The 18,327-nt window shown below is 40.7% G+C and overlaps 2 protein-coding genes across 2 annotated transcripts; one reads left to right on the top strand and one right to left on the bottom strand.

Moving 5' to 3' along the window:
- Nucleotides 1-754: 754 nt before the first annotated feature.
- Nucleotides 755-8,563, bottom strand: LOC146631169 (beta-crystallin A1-like). Its single transcript, XM_085356394.1, has 5 exons — nucleotides 8,489-8,563; nucleotides 8,279-8,397; nucleotides 3,509-3,650; nucleotides 3,145-3,287; nucleotides 755-902 (listed from the first exon to the last, which is right to left on the bottom strand). The coding sequence occupies exons 1-5, from the start codon at nucleotides 8,561-8,563 to the stop codon at nucleotides 755-757; spliced, it is 627 nt and encodes a 208-aa protein (XP_085212520.1).
- A 5,261-nt stretch (nucleotides 8,564-13,824) lies between these two features.
- crybb1l2 (crystallin, beta B1, like 2) lies at nucleotides 13,825-17,668 on the top strand. Its single transcript, XM_085356393.1, has 6 exons — nucleotides 13,825-13,999; nucleotides 14,774-14,874; nucleotides 15,313-15,431; nucleotides 15,910-16,042; nucleotides 16,153-16,295; nucleotides 17,497-17,668. The coding sequence occupies exons 1-6, from the start codon at nucleotides 13,825-13,827 to the stop codon at nucleotides 17,666-17,668; spliced, it is 843 nt and encodes a 280-aa protein (XP_085212519.1).
- The last annotated feature ends 659 nt before the right edge of the window (nucleotides 17,669-18,327 follow it).

Raw genomic sequence — 18,327 nt, 5'->3', positions numbered from 1 at the left:
TTTTAGTGGCCCTTGATCTGGATGAGCTACTGCGCCACGAGGTACACTTGGTACACTTTGTAGGCGTGCACACACGTAGAGCTGATTCTTCAGCTCAGGTACGACTGACACCTTAATAGTTTTGCACAGTCTAGTATGCGATCAAGTCATTATTATTCACTGACTTTTGTTACTGTCCTGTCACCTCGCTCACTTTGGAGATCAGCTGATTCGACACCGAACACTGTCTTGCATTCACACACAACACAGGAATAACATCACACATTCTCACTCTGATCTTTATTTTACATGTACCAAAAGAAAACCGTAGCTGGCATAGTGGTAGCAGTGGAGCAGGTAGTCCAGGGGTTGAATCCACCGCCCGGCTGGGTCCCTTCTGCATGGAGTGTGCATGTTTTCCCTGTGCCTATGAGGTTTTCTTCAGGTTCTCTGGTTTGTACCGTGATCCAAAGACATATTTGTGAAGTTAGCTGAATGTTTGTCTTTCTGTGTACCCAGCCTCTTGTCGCATGTAAGCTGGGATAGGCTCCAACCGTCCCGTGAGCCTGTATTGTGTAAACGGATGGATGGAAAACAACACACTTCATTTTTGAGAGCAACAAATACACGTGCTGGAATAAAGAGGTAGCTGCTACATCACTAATGGTTTGTGTCACAGAACTGTAGGTTAATGATTTGGGCCCCTAAATTTGAACACACAGGTGTTAGCCAGAGCCCAGGTTGTTCTGCTGCTGCTGTCCTGATCTGCCGCCTCTCAGTGCCTGATGCGTCTGATGGACTGGATCTTTGGAGTCTGACAGTGAGAGCCCCAGTTCCTCCAGTGCTGGTAATCTCCGCTGTGCCTCTCACACTCCATGATGTACTGCTGGCCTCTGTAGCCGGGGTACTCATAGCACACAAAGCTGTGGAAATGCAGAGGCAGGAGGAGGAGATTCATTAAGAACAGTCACTATGTGGATGACTAAATGAATGCAAACATATCTTTGATATTACTGCACAACTATATGATTTTAGTGATTAGTCAACAAATCTGTGACAGGCACATAACCGTATGCCAATTTTATTTGAGGGCTTGTTTTGGTGAAAAATCGTCGTAAATAACAAATGTGTCATGACGAATTCAGTGGAAATGTGTAAACAAAAATATGTCATGTTAGCTGCTCTTTGAGGCTGTGACACTCATAATAAATAACACCAAAGTCCGGCAGTTGATATGACAGGACACACCAGAAATGTGAGAGGTTGTCACATCGGCACACGAGCCGCTACCCTGATAAGCAGACCGTGTAGACCCTTCATATTTTAGCATGCTCATTAAAATGTTTTTTTATTTTGCAGACATTCAGTCATAAAGAAAAGAGCAGAGGCCAGGCTGAAGAGGATAATAAAAAGATATTGCACTTCACCCCAGGGGAAACATGGACATCTAGAAAAGACTGAATGTCACGCTACAGGCTGAGATATTTCCCAGTTGGCCAAAGCAGTTGCCTGATTCACACGACCGTCTCTGTTAACTGTGTTAAAAATAACTGTGTCATCCTTTTAAAGCTGCTAAAAAACACAAAATAAAGATGAAAGTAGCTCTCTGAACCTTTCTATACGTCACATGCCATACATACACGTGACAGCGCAAATGTTTGACACAATCAGACCAGATGCTAGAGAGTTTATCACCTGCCCGTCGCGGTTAGGGATATTTTTGTGTTCAGAAAGTTTTACTTCCCCCGTTTTGTTAGTTCTTCCACATTTGTAATGATCTGCCCCGCCCACATTAGCATCATCTGTGTTTACCTAGTCGAACCTGCTTCTCATCAGCTAATTACTTACTTCTGCGCACTCAGACTTTGCAGCGTTCTGCAGCTAGTATTTCTCACTTTTTCTTCTTTGTTTTTGCCCGTTTGTTGCTTTGTTGACTGACTTCCGGCTACTGTACGATCTAAGCTTGGATTATATATTTACTCTACAGTCTCCTCTCTTCTGAGTTGTTGCACTGTTAACTCCCTAATACACTGCACAGAGTGTGCATCGGCGAGCATCTTCACCTAAACATCACTGACAGCACTGCTGACGCAAAGCATCTCCTGCTCTGCGATCCACGTTTCAAAAAGATAACTTGGAACAGAGCCTCAGTTTTATTCTCTCAACCTTTTGTTGAAGCTCATGTGTGAAATGTAGAGCACTAAGCGTGTATTTTAAAATAAAAATATGTCTCCTGGAAGGGAATAAAGTCTTGCTCGGAATGTTGACAGTGAAGCCCTTTTTCACACATGCATTTAAGACATATTTGCAATTGGGGCTTATTTTAAAGTAATGTCAATTCAACATGATGTGACACAACACGATCATGAATTTATTAGCTACAATTGTAATAGTGCTGTAGTTCATGATCTCAGATGTAACTGTGATCTACTCTATCAAAAGAAAACTTTGTTTTTTAAATTACACAGAAAAGTTGAAGGACAGAAGCTTTGGTCACATAGCTGACCACCTTAAATCACTGAAACAACCTATTAAAACAAAATATTCTTTTTAAAAAAAATCCGAGGTAAAAACACTTGGTCTTTGTAAGACCTGCAGCCTCCTCTCTCTCCTCTCCGGTGCATTTTAGTAACTGACACAATTTTCAGTACTGACATCTCAGATCATTTCTAGGTCACAGTCAGAAGGTGGAGACGAGACGAGGAGGCACAAATTAAAGATATAATGTACAGTCAGGCCCATTTGAGAGTTTAGCAGATAATCTGGTGACATGGTGGATCATGTGACCTACCTCCTGCATACCTCAAAACTTCCTCATCAAAACAAATTGAGCCTTTCGAGTTGAGAGAAAATACCACACAAGAAAAGTCATGTAAGAAAGAACGACTCTAGACGTTTCAGGAGTGTGAAAGTGACTTGAGCATGTAAATCAGGGTGTGTCTTTAGTCTCAGTTCTTAATGGATTTTGTTCTCCTCTATCTATGCAGCTGCTTTCAAATCAGTTTTATTTACTCCCCAAAGTATTTTATATTGTAATGGAAACATTATGAAGAGATGCCCAATGATCCCCAATGTGCAAGCACTTGGAGAGCAAGCATCTTTGAAGCCACTCATGTTGGCTTTTACTTAAACTTGAAGAATTAAGGAGGAACGTGTCTAACTTACGCGCCACACTGCACATGCATGGAGCCCACCTCGGGCATGAACCAGCCCATGGCCTCCAGGGAGGGGTAGTCGTCACACAGCTCGGTGCAACGCCCCATGAAGTTTTCCCTCTCAAAGATCATCATACGGCTGCTGTGGTGAGACTTTGGAAATAGAGAAAAAGAAACAGACTAATGTTAGCGCAGAGGGAGCACAGATTTAGCTGTGAGCTGTCTGATTTCTATTTTTGAGCTGTCTCAGTCACCCGCTGTGTGGCTCACTGCACCTTCTGTCACTCACTATCATCATCTCTCTCACTCCCGCTTATTTTGTACCCTTTCATTTTTGTATCCCCCAACCCTTTCCTCCCTCTGCTGCTACTCACAGCACAGTAGATGGGGCGGAATGACATGAAGCGTTCAGTGTGGTAGGACAGAGAGCCGCTGTAGGCTTCCCAGTTGGGGTACTCGCCCCTCTCCAGGATGAACTGCTGGCCTTGGAAATCATGGTGCTCAAAACCCACCCAGCTGGAAAAAAGAGTGGCAGAGGTAAAAATATCAGAGCAAAAATGGTAATCAGCACAGTTTGAAATCAGTCTGAACATAAATCAGACAAGTGACATCAGACAGGATGAGAGGGCCTGCTCGTCAGCCTCATGAGTGCTGATGCATCATGTCGTAAGCTGTGAGTGTCCTATTTTGGATTTTTTTTTCTGTTTTTTTGCACACACGCAAAATTAAAAACAGAATTCTCGAACTCATATTTACAACCAACAGGTCAGCCATCATCTTATGTAACTTTCCCACAATGAGTTATCAGCCATTAACAAGACTTAATGTGGAGCAAGAATGCGTTAATACGTACTAATTCAGAGAGATCTGAATGTTTGATATGTTTGAACTTCAAAAACACCAGGGATAAAATTGTTGTGCAGTCCCACATGTCATCCTATTCCTACAAGACAAAGGACCAAAAAGTGAAAAACAATCCTGAAAGTGTTTTTTCCCCACCAAATGATGTCTGAGAAAGAAAAAGTTGTGAATAAAAGACTGCCTGTCTTGAGTCTGACTAACATACATTTTTTAAAGACAATGGAGAGAACAATGCACTGCAACTTCTGTTTTTTTTATTGACCAAACAGCTGTCAGTGTTTTTTCCTACCTGCTCTGAAATGGGATTTTGTACCCAAATCAATACTTCATAAAAAATGTATCAACAAACTAAAAGAAGTTTCAGCTCAACTTTTCCCCCCAGTGTTCAGATAATGTTGTGTAAATGTATCTGAAAGAATGTATATCAACACAGATAAAAGGGGAAGTAATCAAGCTACAATGTTTGATGGTATTTTTACTCTCCTGTAGTTCATTTTAAATAGTCTAAAAATTTGGATCACTACTCTACAATCTTCTTCTTTCAGCTATTCCTTTTAGAGGATGCTAGGGACAGCGGATCATCTGCCTCCGTCTCCCCCTGAACCTAGCATCCTCTTCTGTTACACCGACCCCATATGTCCTCCTTCAATACATCTACAAACTTTCTCTGTGGTCTTCCTCGTTTCTCCTGCCTGGCAGTTCCATTTTTAACATCCTTTGTCCAGTATATCCTCTAGCCCTCCTCTGCACATGCCAACATGGCCTCAGCCTTGGCTCTCTACATCCTCGGTTATATTCATTTCAGATCCTGTCCCTCCTGGTCACTCCCAACAAAAATCTAAGCATCTTCAGCTCTGCCGCCTCCAGCTCAGGCAGATAAAGTTCTTTTCTGTGCTTACTGCACCACTGCAACACAATGTTTTTAAAAAGTATCTATTTGTAATTAAATTAGTCTTAGATAAAAATTGCAACCAAAATCTGAGTTGTGTCCACACAATAAAACTGCCAAAAATTTTTTGAGGAGTATTTTTGATAGAAACACTTAAGTGAACTTTACTTGACCCTCCCCAGGCCAACCGAGAGAGTTTTTTGAGGCGCTGTCACATTGCCCATTTTTCAATAGTCTGTGCCTTTTGATAAAAGTGACCAACGGGGACTATTGTGCATGTGACTTGAATTAATAGAATCATTTTCTGATTGGTCGACATGGTAAATTTTCCATCAATAGGAAAGGGTTTCTTTGTTTTTGTTCGCAAGCAGAGAGTGCTTCTGGGTGCTTTCCTTAGAAAACGCAGTTTTAGTGTTTCTTCCTGCAGTAAACATAGTGATAGTATTCAGGAAAAAACATTGCGTATATTTTTTTTTATCATGACTCTGGTTTTACGTGGCCTATCAACGCAATTTAAAAACTGGTATATAGTTTTAAGTCCCCACTTTTGTTCCCACAAAATAGTAACACATTTGCACAGAGGAAGGGAGTACAAATAGCTGACACTGCGCTGTTAGTGAAAAGCAGAGCTCACCATCTTTTACTTTTCAGTGTGTTTTTCCACTGATAAGATAGAACTGGCGAAAGCAGCATGTGTTTGGAGAATCACTACTCTGGCAGGCTTTACACACCATGACTAAGGCCTGGGCGGTTACGTATGAAGATACAAGCAGCAACGATTTGGTCCTAAGTGCGTCAGACACAAGTTTGCTCTTACACTCAGCGTTAAGAATAAATACATGCATAAATGTCCCAGAGCGTTACATCTAGTGCTCTGCTCCTAAATTAAGAGAAGTCCAAAGACTTTCTGATCCTGTGAGACATCACCAGCAGACAGCTGCATTATTTACAGAGGAAGGGACTACACTTTCCTTTAGGAATCACAACTTGAGCCTCACAGTTCAAGTTGTGAGTCTGATAAAACTTTCTGACACATTTCTGACACTGATAAAACTGACACATTTCTATACATTTTAGGAACAAATATGTGGGTCACATTAAAGTCCTTAAGAATATATGATCAAAATGAGCTTCTTGTTATGTTTTACATAAACACAAACAAATCTGCAAATGACGGAAATGTCACACACGTTCATGCTCAACCAAGAACATAATATTTGAATCCACGAGTCAGGATGGTGAGGGCTACTGATTACTCCTGGGCTGGCTGAGTTTAAACCTAAGATAAATGTATCATGACAGTGTAAAACTATTTAAACCTGTAAAGTGTCCTTTAAAGTGGAAAATGAAAAGTGGAGCAGTCCTTTTAATGATAAAACAGCAGGAGCTACTGATTGAATGTGTGGCTCTGCTCAGTTTTTCAGAACTTTACAGCAAAGTTTAGCCCAGTATTCAACAACATGTTGCAAATGTACATTTGTGCTTAACTATCAAGATTTTCTTTTGCAATAAAGGCTTTAAAAACACCTGTTAGCAGTTAGCTAGTGAACTAAAAAGTCAGAAAGTGAGAGCTAGGTAAGACGAAAAACAGCTACAAGGAATTTGAAAGATTTGAAATACATCACTCTTTTCTCCAGATGGAGGGGGAAAAAGTTATTAATCACAATTATAAGTGAACAGTTCACCCAAAAATCAAATGAAGTCTTAAAAAAAAGCCCAAAATATCCACAAACCTTGTTGTGAACAGTTTTCTTGTCTGTCCACTTCCACCGCTAACCTCACAGCGCAGAAGAAAGAGTCTCTAACCTGACAGTGTGAAAGGAGGGTGTCCCCCTTCAGCTGTGTTAATGTTAGCTAGCTGCACCCACTCTTGGCTGGTGAATGAAAGAAATATGTCCTACATAAAATCTTTCAGAACAAAATTGCTTGTGGCTTTTGTTTTGTTTGTGTTTGGGTCATGATTTCTGGAAGGGCCCATTGCTCCTGTCCGGAGAACAGTCCAGTGCATTTTCTGGAGCTTTGGACAAAGCAAGCAACTCATTTCATTATAATTAAAAGAAAAATCATGTACATACACACGGAGCATCACAGGCAAGAGGATAATTTTAAAATGTAATTCAGATTTTTGTCTCTTAAATAGACGATTCCTTTACAACTTCTGTACTTGGTTATTTAATGGTTTATGATGGTTGGGTAGTCAGCACGTTCATCTATTTGTTGCTGAAAATTAGCACGATATTTTGATACCAAAAGGAGTAGAAATATAAACTCACATAAATAGAAATACTCTGCTCAAGTACTTCAAAGCAGGTACTCAACTTACTTCTCACCACGGATAACTCCAAACTCTACAACAGGGATGTCAAACTTGTTTTACATACACTTTGATCTGAAGTGGGCCGGACTAGTGAAGGACACTGAACTAAATATTTAATCCCTGAGATGAACTAATGTAGAATTAAAGAAATGCAATTCCAACAGTACGTCTCAGTTCTTCCATAATCAATGTGTAAAATTACTGTAAAAGTTCTGGTAGCTCATTAACTAGACTGCCCCATATTTATAAAACATAAAGTTTTTATTAATTCACACTTTTAATGAAGTTTTACAGTAGATAATAGTTTATTGCCTGTTAATTCACTACTTTGTAGTACGAAGAACAACAGAGGAGGTCTTTATGAATAGAAGAAGCTGTAAAACCTATGAAAATACAGTAAAAAGTTTAAAATCTGCACAGTCCTTCACAAAGCTGTCCAGTGGACTCGTCCTTGCTGGGTTGATTAGGGCCCCCAGGGCTTATGTTTGACATCCCTGCTCTAAAATATCTAAACTCATTAAGAAATTGAAATATCTGAGTAGCACAAAGTGTTTCCAGTCCAGTAAAGCTTCACGAAAGGTTATTATAACAGCACTGGTAGTACATAATGGATATCATTTTTTAAAGCTACTCTAAACAGATAGTTCTTTCTAAAAGCATCATCTTTATCTGAGAGATCCTGACACTGACCTTCACATACAAGCAATTAAAAAAAGGTGCACAGCAAGCTATAAAAATAAAACCACTCATGTGGCCTTAAAGAATAAATGATGAGGAATGTATAACAGCCTTTAAAGCCAGAAATGGTGAAAGCAATTTGAATGTCTTTAAAATAAAAGACTCCTTTTCACCCCCCATTACTGCCTTGGTGTGTGAACCCTACATGTAGGATGCAGTGGCCTTCGTGGTGGCATGTTTGGTAGTGGGTGCCTCATTCTCTACCCTTGTATCACAGAGACACAATTACATAAACACACACACACACACACACACACACACACACACACACACACACACACACACACACACAGTCAGCTGTCCACAGAGACTTGCAGGCGTACAGGCTGTGTGACTCACGCTCCACTCTCCACTCGGATGGAGCGGATGTTGTCCATACCACAGTTGTGGATGTTGCAGCACTCAGAAGTGAACTCCAGACACTTGCCCTGGAAATGCTCCTGCTCAAACACAGTCACCTGCGCATGGGGGGAGACACGGAGAATGGGTGAAGCTGGGCATGTTTACACTTTACATTTATGAGTGCAAATAAAAAGTGTGTGAATTCACCTTGAAGAAAGGAGCAGTGTCCATTCTAGGGAACATCATAGGTGAGGTCATGTGGGCTCTAACGACTCTATTCATTTCTAGAGTAAAGAGAGATAAAGAGCATGAATGAGAATATGTACAGGCATTAAAATGCAGCATGTCTGGAGTAGTTTTTAAAATCACAGCAACAGTTTCTGTTTGAGATTTCTTTCTGTATAAATTTAACCTCCACCTTCTCATATCTGCAATAGGACCAATCAGGCCCGTTTAATCAATTAAACCACCCCGTGGGAAAGTTTTGAAGCAGGAAATTTCCGGGTCATCTTACCTGGATGCGCTGCTGACACTCCTCACAATCTAAATGCCGTTTGCATAGACTTTGGTCTGAACCTGGAGGTTCTTTTTTATACTGGCGTTCACGCGGGATGCTCATGCTCGTTAGTGTGCGCGTGCGCCCTTCTTTTCCAATGACGTGAAAGCGGTGAGTGTTTGAAGTAGGACAGGAACATGACCGATGTCTTCCGGCTAAATTCTTCAAAATTAAAGTACAACACTAGCTCTTTATACTCTTAGAATATATATATATATATATATATATATATATATATATATATATATATATATATATATATATATATATATATATATATATCTTCTATCAGCTTGTCACAGAGAAGCTAACTTGCCGACATATTCAATTACATTTTTAAGTCCTCAAGTTAGTGTTGTTTTTATTCCTGCTTGTTTATTCTGATTCAAACAAATTTACAACTTACTGAATCACTTTCACAGCATCAGCAGCAAGCATTCTGAAGTCATAAGCTTTAAGTTCTGAGATTAGTAAATTTTGCTTACAGAAGATAAATAAAATAATCACTTCGCAAATATTGAGTGTATTTTGTATATTAATCATATCGACGCCTAATATGTGGAGCCCCCTCAACATTTATTTTGAAGGTAGCTTGAGGAAAACTTCCGGTAAGTGTGGGAAAATTGCCGCAGGTGAGAAAATGATCGCTCCTGGCGTCGTGCGTAAAAACGGTTTGTGCACGCGCAACTGCGGATTTACGCACGGGCTCATTGCTCGCGTTCCATGTCCCCCACACGCCCACCCCCTTACCTCCCCCCCCCCTCTCTCTCTCTCTCTTTTTGTAACCCTATGGGGCCTGTCGACTCAGCAGATCATATAGAGCGCAGTCACAGAGATGCGGGCGATGAATGCGTGGCTGTTTTTAGTCTATTCGTATAGGTCAGCAGTGCCATCGTATAGAGCAACAATGGCCGGGGCTATAGGCAGAGAATGAGGAGGATTTGGAGAGTCATCCGGGGAGTCTGTTTAAATGGTGGCTTCCAAAAGTGGAGGAAATTGGGACCGAATAATTAAATTCAATACGTTATTGATAACTGTTAATTAATAATGCATGTTATATAGATTCTATAAAAGAAAGCGTAAAAGTTGTGAAAAAATACAAGGAAAGTGGTTTTGACATCACTGCGAGCCTTTGACAGATCATTTTGACCCTTCAGTTGTTTTAAACCTCCTTCGGTCAGCCCCTTGCTGCTTGACATTTCATCAACAGAGCCTCAAATTCTCCTTAACATGTTTAACATCACACAGGCAAACACACACAAAACACACACATGAAAAGGCAGTGGCTAAGTGGCTAAGTCACGACTCCCAGCTTTTATCCTGCTGTGCTCTAAAAAAATGTACTCACACTGTGTGGATTTGTCCAGAAGAAACTTGTCTTGGACAAAGTGCTTCGATCTGCTGTTTTACATGAAAGACATGAATGAGGCTGGACAGAGGTTTCATTTGGGTGTCGGAGGGAGAAAGCATTAAGCAGATCTTTGGGGGAAAAAACCCATGAAATCTGATAGTTGTTACTGTTAGCAGAAGGGGTTTTACAAAAGTATCACATTAAATATTTAATAGTCGTATTTTCAGAGGCTCAAAACTAATTGGACAAAAATATTTTAAATGTAATTATTCTTTTTAATTAAATGTCAGGCAGTCAGCGACTACCTGACATTTAAAACCCATCTAGATCACAAAATTTTGCGTGTCCTCCAGTGAGATGCTCTGCCAGGCCACAGCTGCCCTCAGTTGCTGCTGTGTTGTGGGCTTCTCTGCCCTTCAGTTTTGTCTTCAGTGACTGAAAAGCACGTTTTATTGGGCTGAGATCAAGTGACAATCTTGCACTTTTCAATATCAATTTGCACTGTCTGATCAGCCCTGTACACTTCAGAATTCATCCTACTACTTCTGTCAACGTCAATAAACACCAGCGGCCCACTTCAACTAGCAGCCAAATGTGGCCACGGCATAGCATTGCCTCCACCGTCTTTTCTCTTCTAATATATATATATATATATATATATATATATATATATATATATATATATATATATATATATATATATATATATATATATATATATATATATATACCCATCTGAAACACAAATATGTTTAGGTTTCATGTTTTAGGCAACAAGGACCGATGGTGTTGTCTGCTGTACACACTGTAAAGACCTATGAGGTATATTTGGCAATAGTGAAATTATAGAAATAACTATACAAACTAAGTTGACTCACAACTATAATTAACTAAACTTTCATTTCACTGATACACATATGAGAAGTTTTTTAGTGCTGTGCTGTAAATGTCAGCTTCACAAATTATATGATGAAAAATATACACATAGAGGGTTCAGTAGATGGTTTTTCAGTCATTGTAGAAATTGTTGTAAAAGCTCCCGGTGAAGGGGATGAAACTGGATTTGAGTCATTTAGCAAAATGGGCTGTCTTTGTTAAACACGGGATATAAAAACAAGCCTATGTATGAAAAGTAAAGCATACAATGTCATTAAAGGCAAAGCTAATCTAGCATATTTTTCCCCAAGTAAGAAAAACCAATCAAACCAGTATTCAGCCATTATTCAGAGTATTTCACATTTGTGGAGATGCATCCACTGTGCTCCACATATCAATCAATGGGCTCTTTGAAGAGGATCTTTTATCAAAGCACATGGAAAATGTCACAGTTTTGTTGGCTATTTCATTATTCGATGCCAGATCTACTAAAACATGTTAGTACACATGCCTTGCATATATGATCTGACTTTATATTGTATAAAGACTGCCTCTTCCATAATTCTGCATAGTATTTGAAGTTGTGTTAGGTTGTTACAAAGAGATTTATGCTGAAAAATGCATTAATTTCCTGCTTTAAAATGTAACGGGAATTTTATTATATACACAACTGCTTACATGTTTACAGCCAGTTGGACATGGCTCTGTTTTTGAAAGAAGTCAGTTTGCTTTCATCTATTATAATATGTCACTATTCAGAAGGTTTGTAAATAATAATTAATGGAATCAATAATCATAGCTTGTAACTTAAATTTAATGAAACATACACAGGTATATTTTCAGCAGCCATCACTTCTGTGTTCCAACAGCACACTGTGTTATCTAAAATAAGTTTATTATGCTAAAAGAAAAACTGGTCATCAGAACAAAATTTTCAAATAATTTCAGAACAGCTGGAAATAGTTTATCTATTTACAAAAACAATGCATTGGACTATTGGATTACATGAACCATCTTATGGGTTTAAATATAATAAAATAAAGATTCTTGAAGAATCTTGATCTAGGTTATGAAGGGTATTTTATGCAGGAAGTTAAAAAAGGAAATATCATACAACAGAGTGTACAACTTTGTTCAGAAAACATTAAAGCTTTCTCTAACCAGAACAGAAACAAAACAAATGAATCTGCATCTTTAGCTTAAGGAACAGACGCATAACAGGTGGTTAGATTAAATGTGTTCCCAGCTGTGGGAAGGCGAGGTAAAGACAGGTCACCAGTCCATCACAGGAGCAACTCAGAGACACAGATAACACTCACAGTCACACCTATAGTGAAATATAATCGCCAGTTAATGTAACATGCATGTCTTTAGACTCTAGGAGGAACCTGTAGCACCCAGAGAGAACCTATAAAGGTGCAGCGAGAACATGCAAACGTCACACAGAAAGACTCCGGCTGGTTCAGGTGACATTGCTAACCACTGCGCCACCCAGACCTATCATTTATTTTCACTTTTGCTTATAGAAATTGTTTTCTGTCCATCTGTCTCCGACATGTCTTTGGAGTGTGGGAAGACACCTACAAGCAATACCCCAATCAGTTTAAACCCAGAACCAGCTAACAGCAAAGAGGTAAAAGTGCTGACCCTCCACGGCTTTGCTAAATCCATTTTCATGTGAATTATTGTGCTGTTTCCTGCTTCCCTTGTTTTTCTCCTTCAAGAGACTCTCTGCAGTCCTCAGCCACTTCACTGGGTCTGATTCACTCCTGCATCACTTCCTCCACTGACCTTTCAATGATGCTTAATTGAGCATAATGATTTGAGCAAATTCAAGTTTCAAAATTAATAAGTCTGAACATTGAATTGAAGACATGAATGGTTTTACCTGAATGCTCACAATCTCATGTAGCACTCAGCTGCACCTCATATTTCCCTCCTGTCGTCATCTGAAGCCTTGATGAAGCACAACACGCGACCTCGAATGCTACAACTACAACTGTTTTGCTTGTTCTCTTGTGAGTGCTTTGAAATAAACATCTCAAACACTTTTTACATTTTCCAGCTAACACTCACTGTAATATTTTACTGACCCATACAGGGAAAAAAGGCAAAGCTTTGATATAAAAGCCTTCTCCTACTGAGATGAACAGAGACAGAATCAGATTATTGTCCATGCAAACCTTGAACCTCTTTGCTCACCCTGAGGTGCAGGCACTGGACCGTTATTGCTTCTCACAGCTTATTGTTTTTCCTGTTATTGTTTTTCCCAGCGCCTCTTTTTTTATAGCACTGAAGGGAACAGGAGGGAATGATTTTGCAATAGGCTCATTAATGTGAACCTGGTCAGCTTGGCTGTCATTACACTGAAACTGTAAGGGCGTAGAAAAGTGCATTATCTCACATTACTCCAGCTGGACTGTCATTTCTTTCACTCAGTGCACGAGTTCATACAATGAGCAAGCTTTTATAAGGTTACTTTGTCTTTTGTTAACCTATCAAAATGTAGCAGATCACTGACGACAAGAAAAAAAAATTTACACAAAAATGTATTTGATTTCATTTGAAATTCACAATTCTAAAAATTTGCTTGTTTTAGCATTTGGCTAAAACAAAAGTCGATCCTGATTATAACTCCAGATGCGGTTAAGTCATCTGAGGTCGACCATATGTTGATATATCTGAGTTTGTCATATTTTCTTCCTCATATTATTTCAACCATATGCTCTGTCTCTCTTTCTGCCCGTCTCTCTCTCTTTGATGATGGGGGTATTTCTATTCTGTGGGGGCTGTGAGCTCAGCGAGTTTGTTTCTGTGTCTATAATCCCCTCTCTCTGGGCGCCAGCATATAAAAGCGACGAGGGGCCCCGCGCACTCTCACACAGACCACCAGTCTCAGGCCTGAGTCTACTCCTTTACGCACACACAGCCACAGGTAAGACAGTGGACAAACATACAGAACAGAACAGAAAGATAGAAACTTTTCACTAACCCAGAGGACAAGCTAGGAAGCTAATTATAACTGAAGTCAAATGTTGGCAAAAATGTGATTTTTCTTTTGTACGCAGCCAGCAGCTGTCAGTAAATGCACTTGGGCATATTCAGAAAAAAGCACTGGAGTTTAGAAACTAATGTTTACATTTTAAATTCCAATGGGGATCTGGGAATCAAGCTGGTTTCACAAATGCAGCATTGAAAGTGCAACATTTCAGATTCAGAGCCAAGAAAAGCTTCAACCTACTAAAATCTGCTTTTGATGAGTGTTTTTTTTAGCTTTTGTTCTGAAGTAGATCTTAGTTGTGTAAAGGTTTTTGGGACATTTTCTGATTGGTTCTTTTAATGCCGATTACTTTAACACACATGTGCCAGCTTTGTAAATGCAGCATGCTTAGAAACTGTACAGAAATGACTCAGGATGTATGAATCTTTGAACCTTCTGAGCTGAGGGCATTCATTTTTTCTAACAGGAAGGTAAAAATAACGAATGTATAAAGAAAAGAGTCTGTAAAGAACGACCCTCATTTTTGCTATTTTTGGTCATTCCTAATTCAACTTCAATCAGGATCAGATGAACATGTGAAAGCTAAAGGTCTTGTTTACTGAATAACAAATCATTAGACCCTATTCTTAAGTAAAGATTTTTTTACAACCTCTTAGTGTGACAGTAAAAGTCAAACTAGAGCTATAACAGCTTCTTTTTTTATCCCAGTCGTCATGTCTGCTGGAGGAGAGAAATCCAAGTCTGCTTCCCAGACTGATGGGAAAGCAGCTCAGACCAAGACGTCTGAGATGGGCTTAACATCTTACAAGGTACAGTATACACACACACACACACACACACACACACACACACACACACACACACACACACACACACACACACACACACACACACACACACACACGTAAAACAGATGATTAAACATCACAAATACAGCATACAGTATTTTTCACACAGTGGGAAGCAGCTGGCCTCACACCACTGTAACAGTTTACCTTGTGAGCGGACGTCTGTTAGCGCGACCTGCTGGTTCTTATAGCTCTTTGAGGGGGTGGCTGACAACTATAACTGACAGAAAAAACCCCCAGTGTGTTAAATCACTGTGGAGGTAGCTGTCATAAAAACATTGGCACTTCATCTTTATCTCCCCGTGTCACACTTCCTGCTTCATATATCTTCCCTTGAATCTGAACCTACCTCAGTGACCTCCACTCCTATTTTCTTTGCTCCCCACTGCAATCGTTCAGATGTGGGTTTACGACCAGGAGAATTTCCAGGGCCGCTGTATTGAGATCAACGGCGAGTGCATGAACGTGTGTGACTTGGGCATGGACAAGGTGCGCTCCCTGCGTGTCGACTGTGGGCCGTAAGTATTCCGATTGCGTGCTGTGAGACGTATACACCCACATGTACTAGTGTGGTACCCAGCAGCACCCACACTCCTCTAAGAGAAGAGCAGGTGATTTAACAGCTACACTCCACCATTATGTGACATTTCCCCACTTTGCATTTGGCATTATGCTGATGCTTTTATCCCGAGTGATTTTGCAGAGAGTACAGCAATGCAGAGAACTTTGGCTGCTAACATAATAAAGCACACAAAGCACAAGTGATGGAAGTATGTCAGTTAATAAAAGAAAATATAAGCAAGGAGATAAGGAGTAGTGCAACAAGGGACACATTTAAAAATCAAAGCAGCAGAGGCCAAGATGCTATAAGATTTTTACAAGCTGCACACTCCTCAAGAGGAGTCAGCTCATTCATTTGAGTGTAATCAGTGAGCTGACTCTTCTTGAGGGACGTTCAATGATCACTCTCCTTCCTCTCCTTTTCCCCGTCCTCAGCTTCGTGGGTTTTGAGCAGATGAACTTCTGTGGAGAAATGTTCATCTTGGAGAAGGGCGAGTACCCCCGCTGGGACTCTTGGAGCAACTGCCAGAAGAATGACTACCTGCTGTCCTTCAGGCCTGTCCGCATGGTGAGTCCTATGTTCCAGCCACTCAACTGGTGGAAGTTTGCTCTACTTTTATTTGCCTTCTTTACATCCTTATTCTCTTTTCCTCCTTCCTCATGCCCGCCACCTCGCAGGATCCCGAGAAGCACAAGATATGCCTGTATGAGGTTGGAGAATTCAAGGGCCGCAAGATGGAAATCATGGATGATGACGTTCCCAGCCTGTTTTCCTATGGTTTCACTGACAGGGTGGGCAGCATCATGGTCAGCTGTGGAACGTGAGTAGTTTGTGAAATTACAACATCTTATTGCATTTTTCCAAAGAGTTAAATGAGTAGAATAATACCACTCTGTAGTGTGCTAAATATGAGGCTAAAGCCAACATCCAGCTAGCTTAACTTTGCATAAAGACTGGAAACAGGGCTTAAGCTAACCTGGATCTTTTTTGAAAGTAATAGTCAGCTTAACAGCACATGCAAAGCTCACAAATTAACTTGCTATATGCTATGTGATTCCAACAAAACCATGAAACATTGGTATAAAACAAGAGTTTGTAGTTGTGGGCCTGATTTGGGTGCAGCAGCTTCAACAAGTTTGCTGTCAACGAGGTAACAAGCTAGCAAAGCACCCCATAAAACTCAGCTTTCATGAAGTTTTTACACTTCCTATTCTTTTAGAATTCAATAAACAATGTATAACATCTTAATTGGCGAACCTTAACAGTCTGGGGGTGTTTTTTGCAAGTGTGAAAGACCAAGACTTGAACTGTTTCAAGCCCCAAATATGAGTGCTATCAGCCTTGTGAACAAACAGAAATCTAGAAGACCTGCTTTTTCTTTAAGGCTGACTGTGAAGCTGTAACTCTGCTACCTTTTCCAGCCTTCTGGTTGATAAATCATGCATTTTTCAGCAGCACTGACCACAAACACCACACTCTGCTTTTGCAACAGCTGCGTCAAAAAAAGTCCAGCTCCTTTTACCATTTCTACATCGGTGGCGTCATTCTTAAACTGACAGAAACAGCACTCTGTCTGGTAATGTGCTCAGGAATAGAGGCTTTTTCATCAGCAGCTACATGAGGGTGTCACGAACGTCAGCAGCTCCATGTCTCTGTCTGCGCTCCCAGAGGCGTGGCAGCCAGCGTACACTGTTGTTTTATCTGCTGTGATTACTTTATTTGGACTGCTACCCGCAGTCTCCAAACAGGCAGCTGGAAGGCAGACGAGTCTGTGCTTTAACACCTAGAAGCATGATAAACAGATTGATGACATCATTTGTTCGATGTTTACTCTCTCTAAATTATTAGCATGTGTCCTTCTAGCATCTTTCATCATGTTTCTCACTTGTCTGCTGTTTCTGTTTCACCTCATGCTTTTTTGCTGCCTCACATTTTCTCTGCTGAACAGTTGCTGTCCAACCTTGTAATCCCTCTCTATTATTCCCTATCCTTGCCTCTCTTCTCCCTTTTTCTCTCCTCAGTTGGGTGGGTTACCAGTTCCCCGGCTACCGTGGCAGCCAGTTTCTGCTGGAGAAGGGTGATTACAGGCATTTCAATGAGTTTGGTGCCCGCTGCCCCCAGATGCAGTCCATTAGGCGCATTCGTGACATGCAGTGGCACCCACACGGCTGCTACACCATGTCCTCCAAGTGAAACCCACCGAGGGCGAGGAAGAGAGGGACTGGAGGAGAGGCGGAGGCCGAAGGCGGGCACAGAGATGGAGGTGGAGGAGGAAGAGCAATGAAGGAGAGGAGGAGGGAGAGGGTGTAATAATGTTTCCCCTGTCCTTAAATCTCTTGACGGTTTGAGTGCAGGATGGGGGGAGTACATTAGGTTGTTATTTATAGTTGTGATTTAGCGGCCAATGAAAAGTTATTCAAAGTTTAGGAGGAGATAATTACGATAACCACAGAGACTGCTTCTCATAATAAATGCTCTCTCCATTTTTGTTCTTCCTCTCTCGCTGTCTCCATTTGTCAGCCTCTGGCTCCCCACTCTCCTCTCTCTCCTCCCCTCCCTCCCTCTCTCCCCTCACATATATTATTCCACATCTCACCAACGTCAGCGTTCGCTCGACCTGTCAGAGCCTGACTGAAGGGGTACCAGCGTAGATTTCTGTTTGTTTGTGTGAACGGGGCACTGAGACAGAAGAAAACAACCACAGAGACAAATGGCGGTGACTGCTCTTTGCTCAGATCCTGCTACCACACCAGCCTTAAACCCCAATAAATCATCTCACTACCTGCTTTACTTGGAATGACATTTTATTCAACAGACTTTTATATATATTTAGCAAATGCACAAAAAAACTG

This window comes from Diplotaxodon limnothrissa, linkage group LG6, assembly GCF_057381915.1.
Source record: "Diplotaxodon limnothrissa isolate DT_005_m linkage group LG6, D_limnothrissa_male_GT1.1, whole genome shotgun sequence".
In the NCBI taxonomy this organism is placed as follows: domain Eukaryota; kingdom Metazoa; phylum Chordata; class Actinopteri; order Cichliformes; family Cichlidae; genus Diplotaxodon; species Diplotaxodon limnothrissa.
The sequence above is the reverse complement of the archived record's forward strand: the minus strand, read 5'-3'. Positions and strand labels throughout refer to the sequence as shown.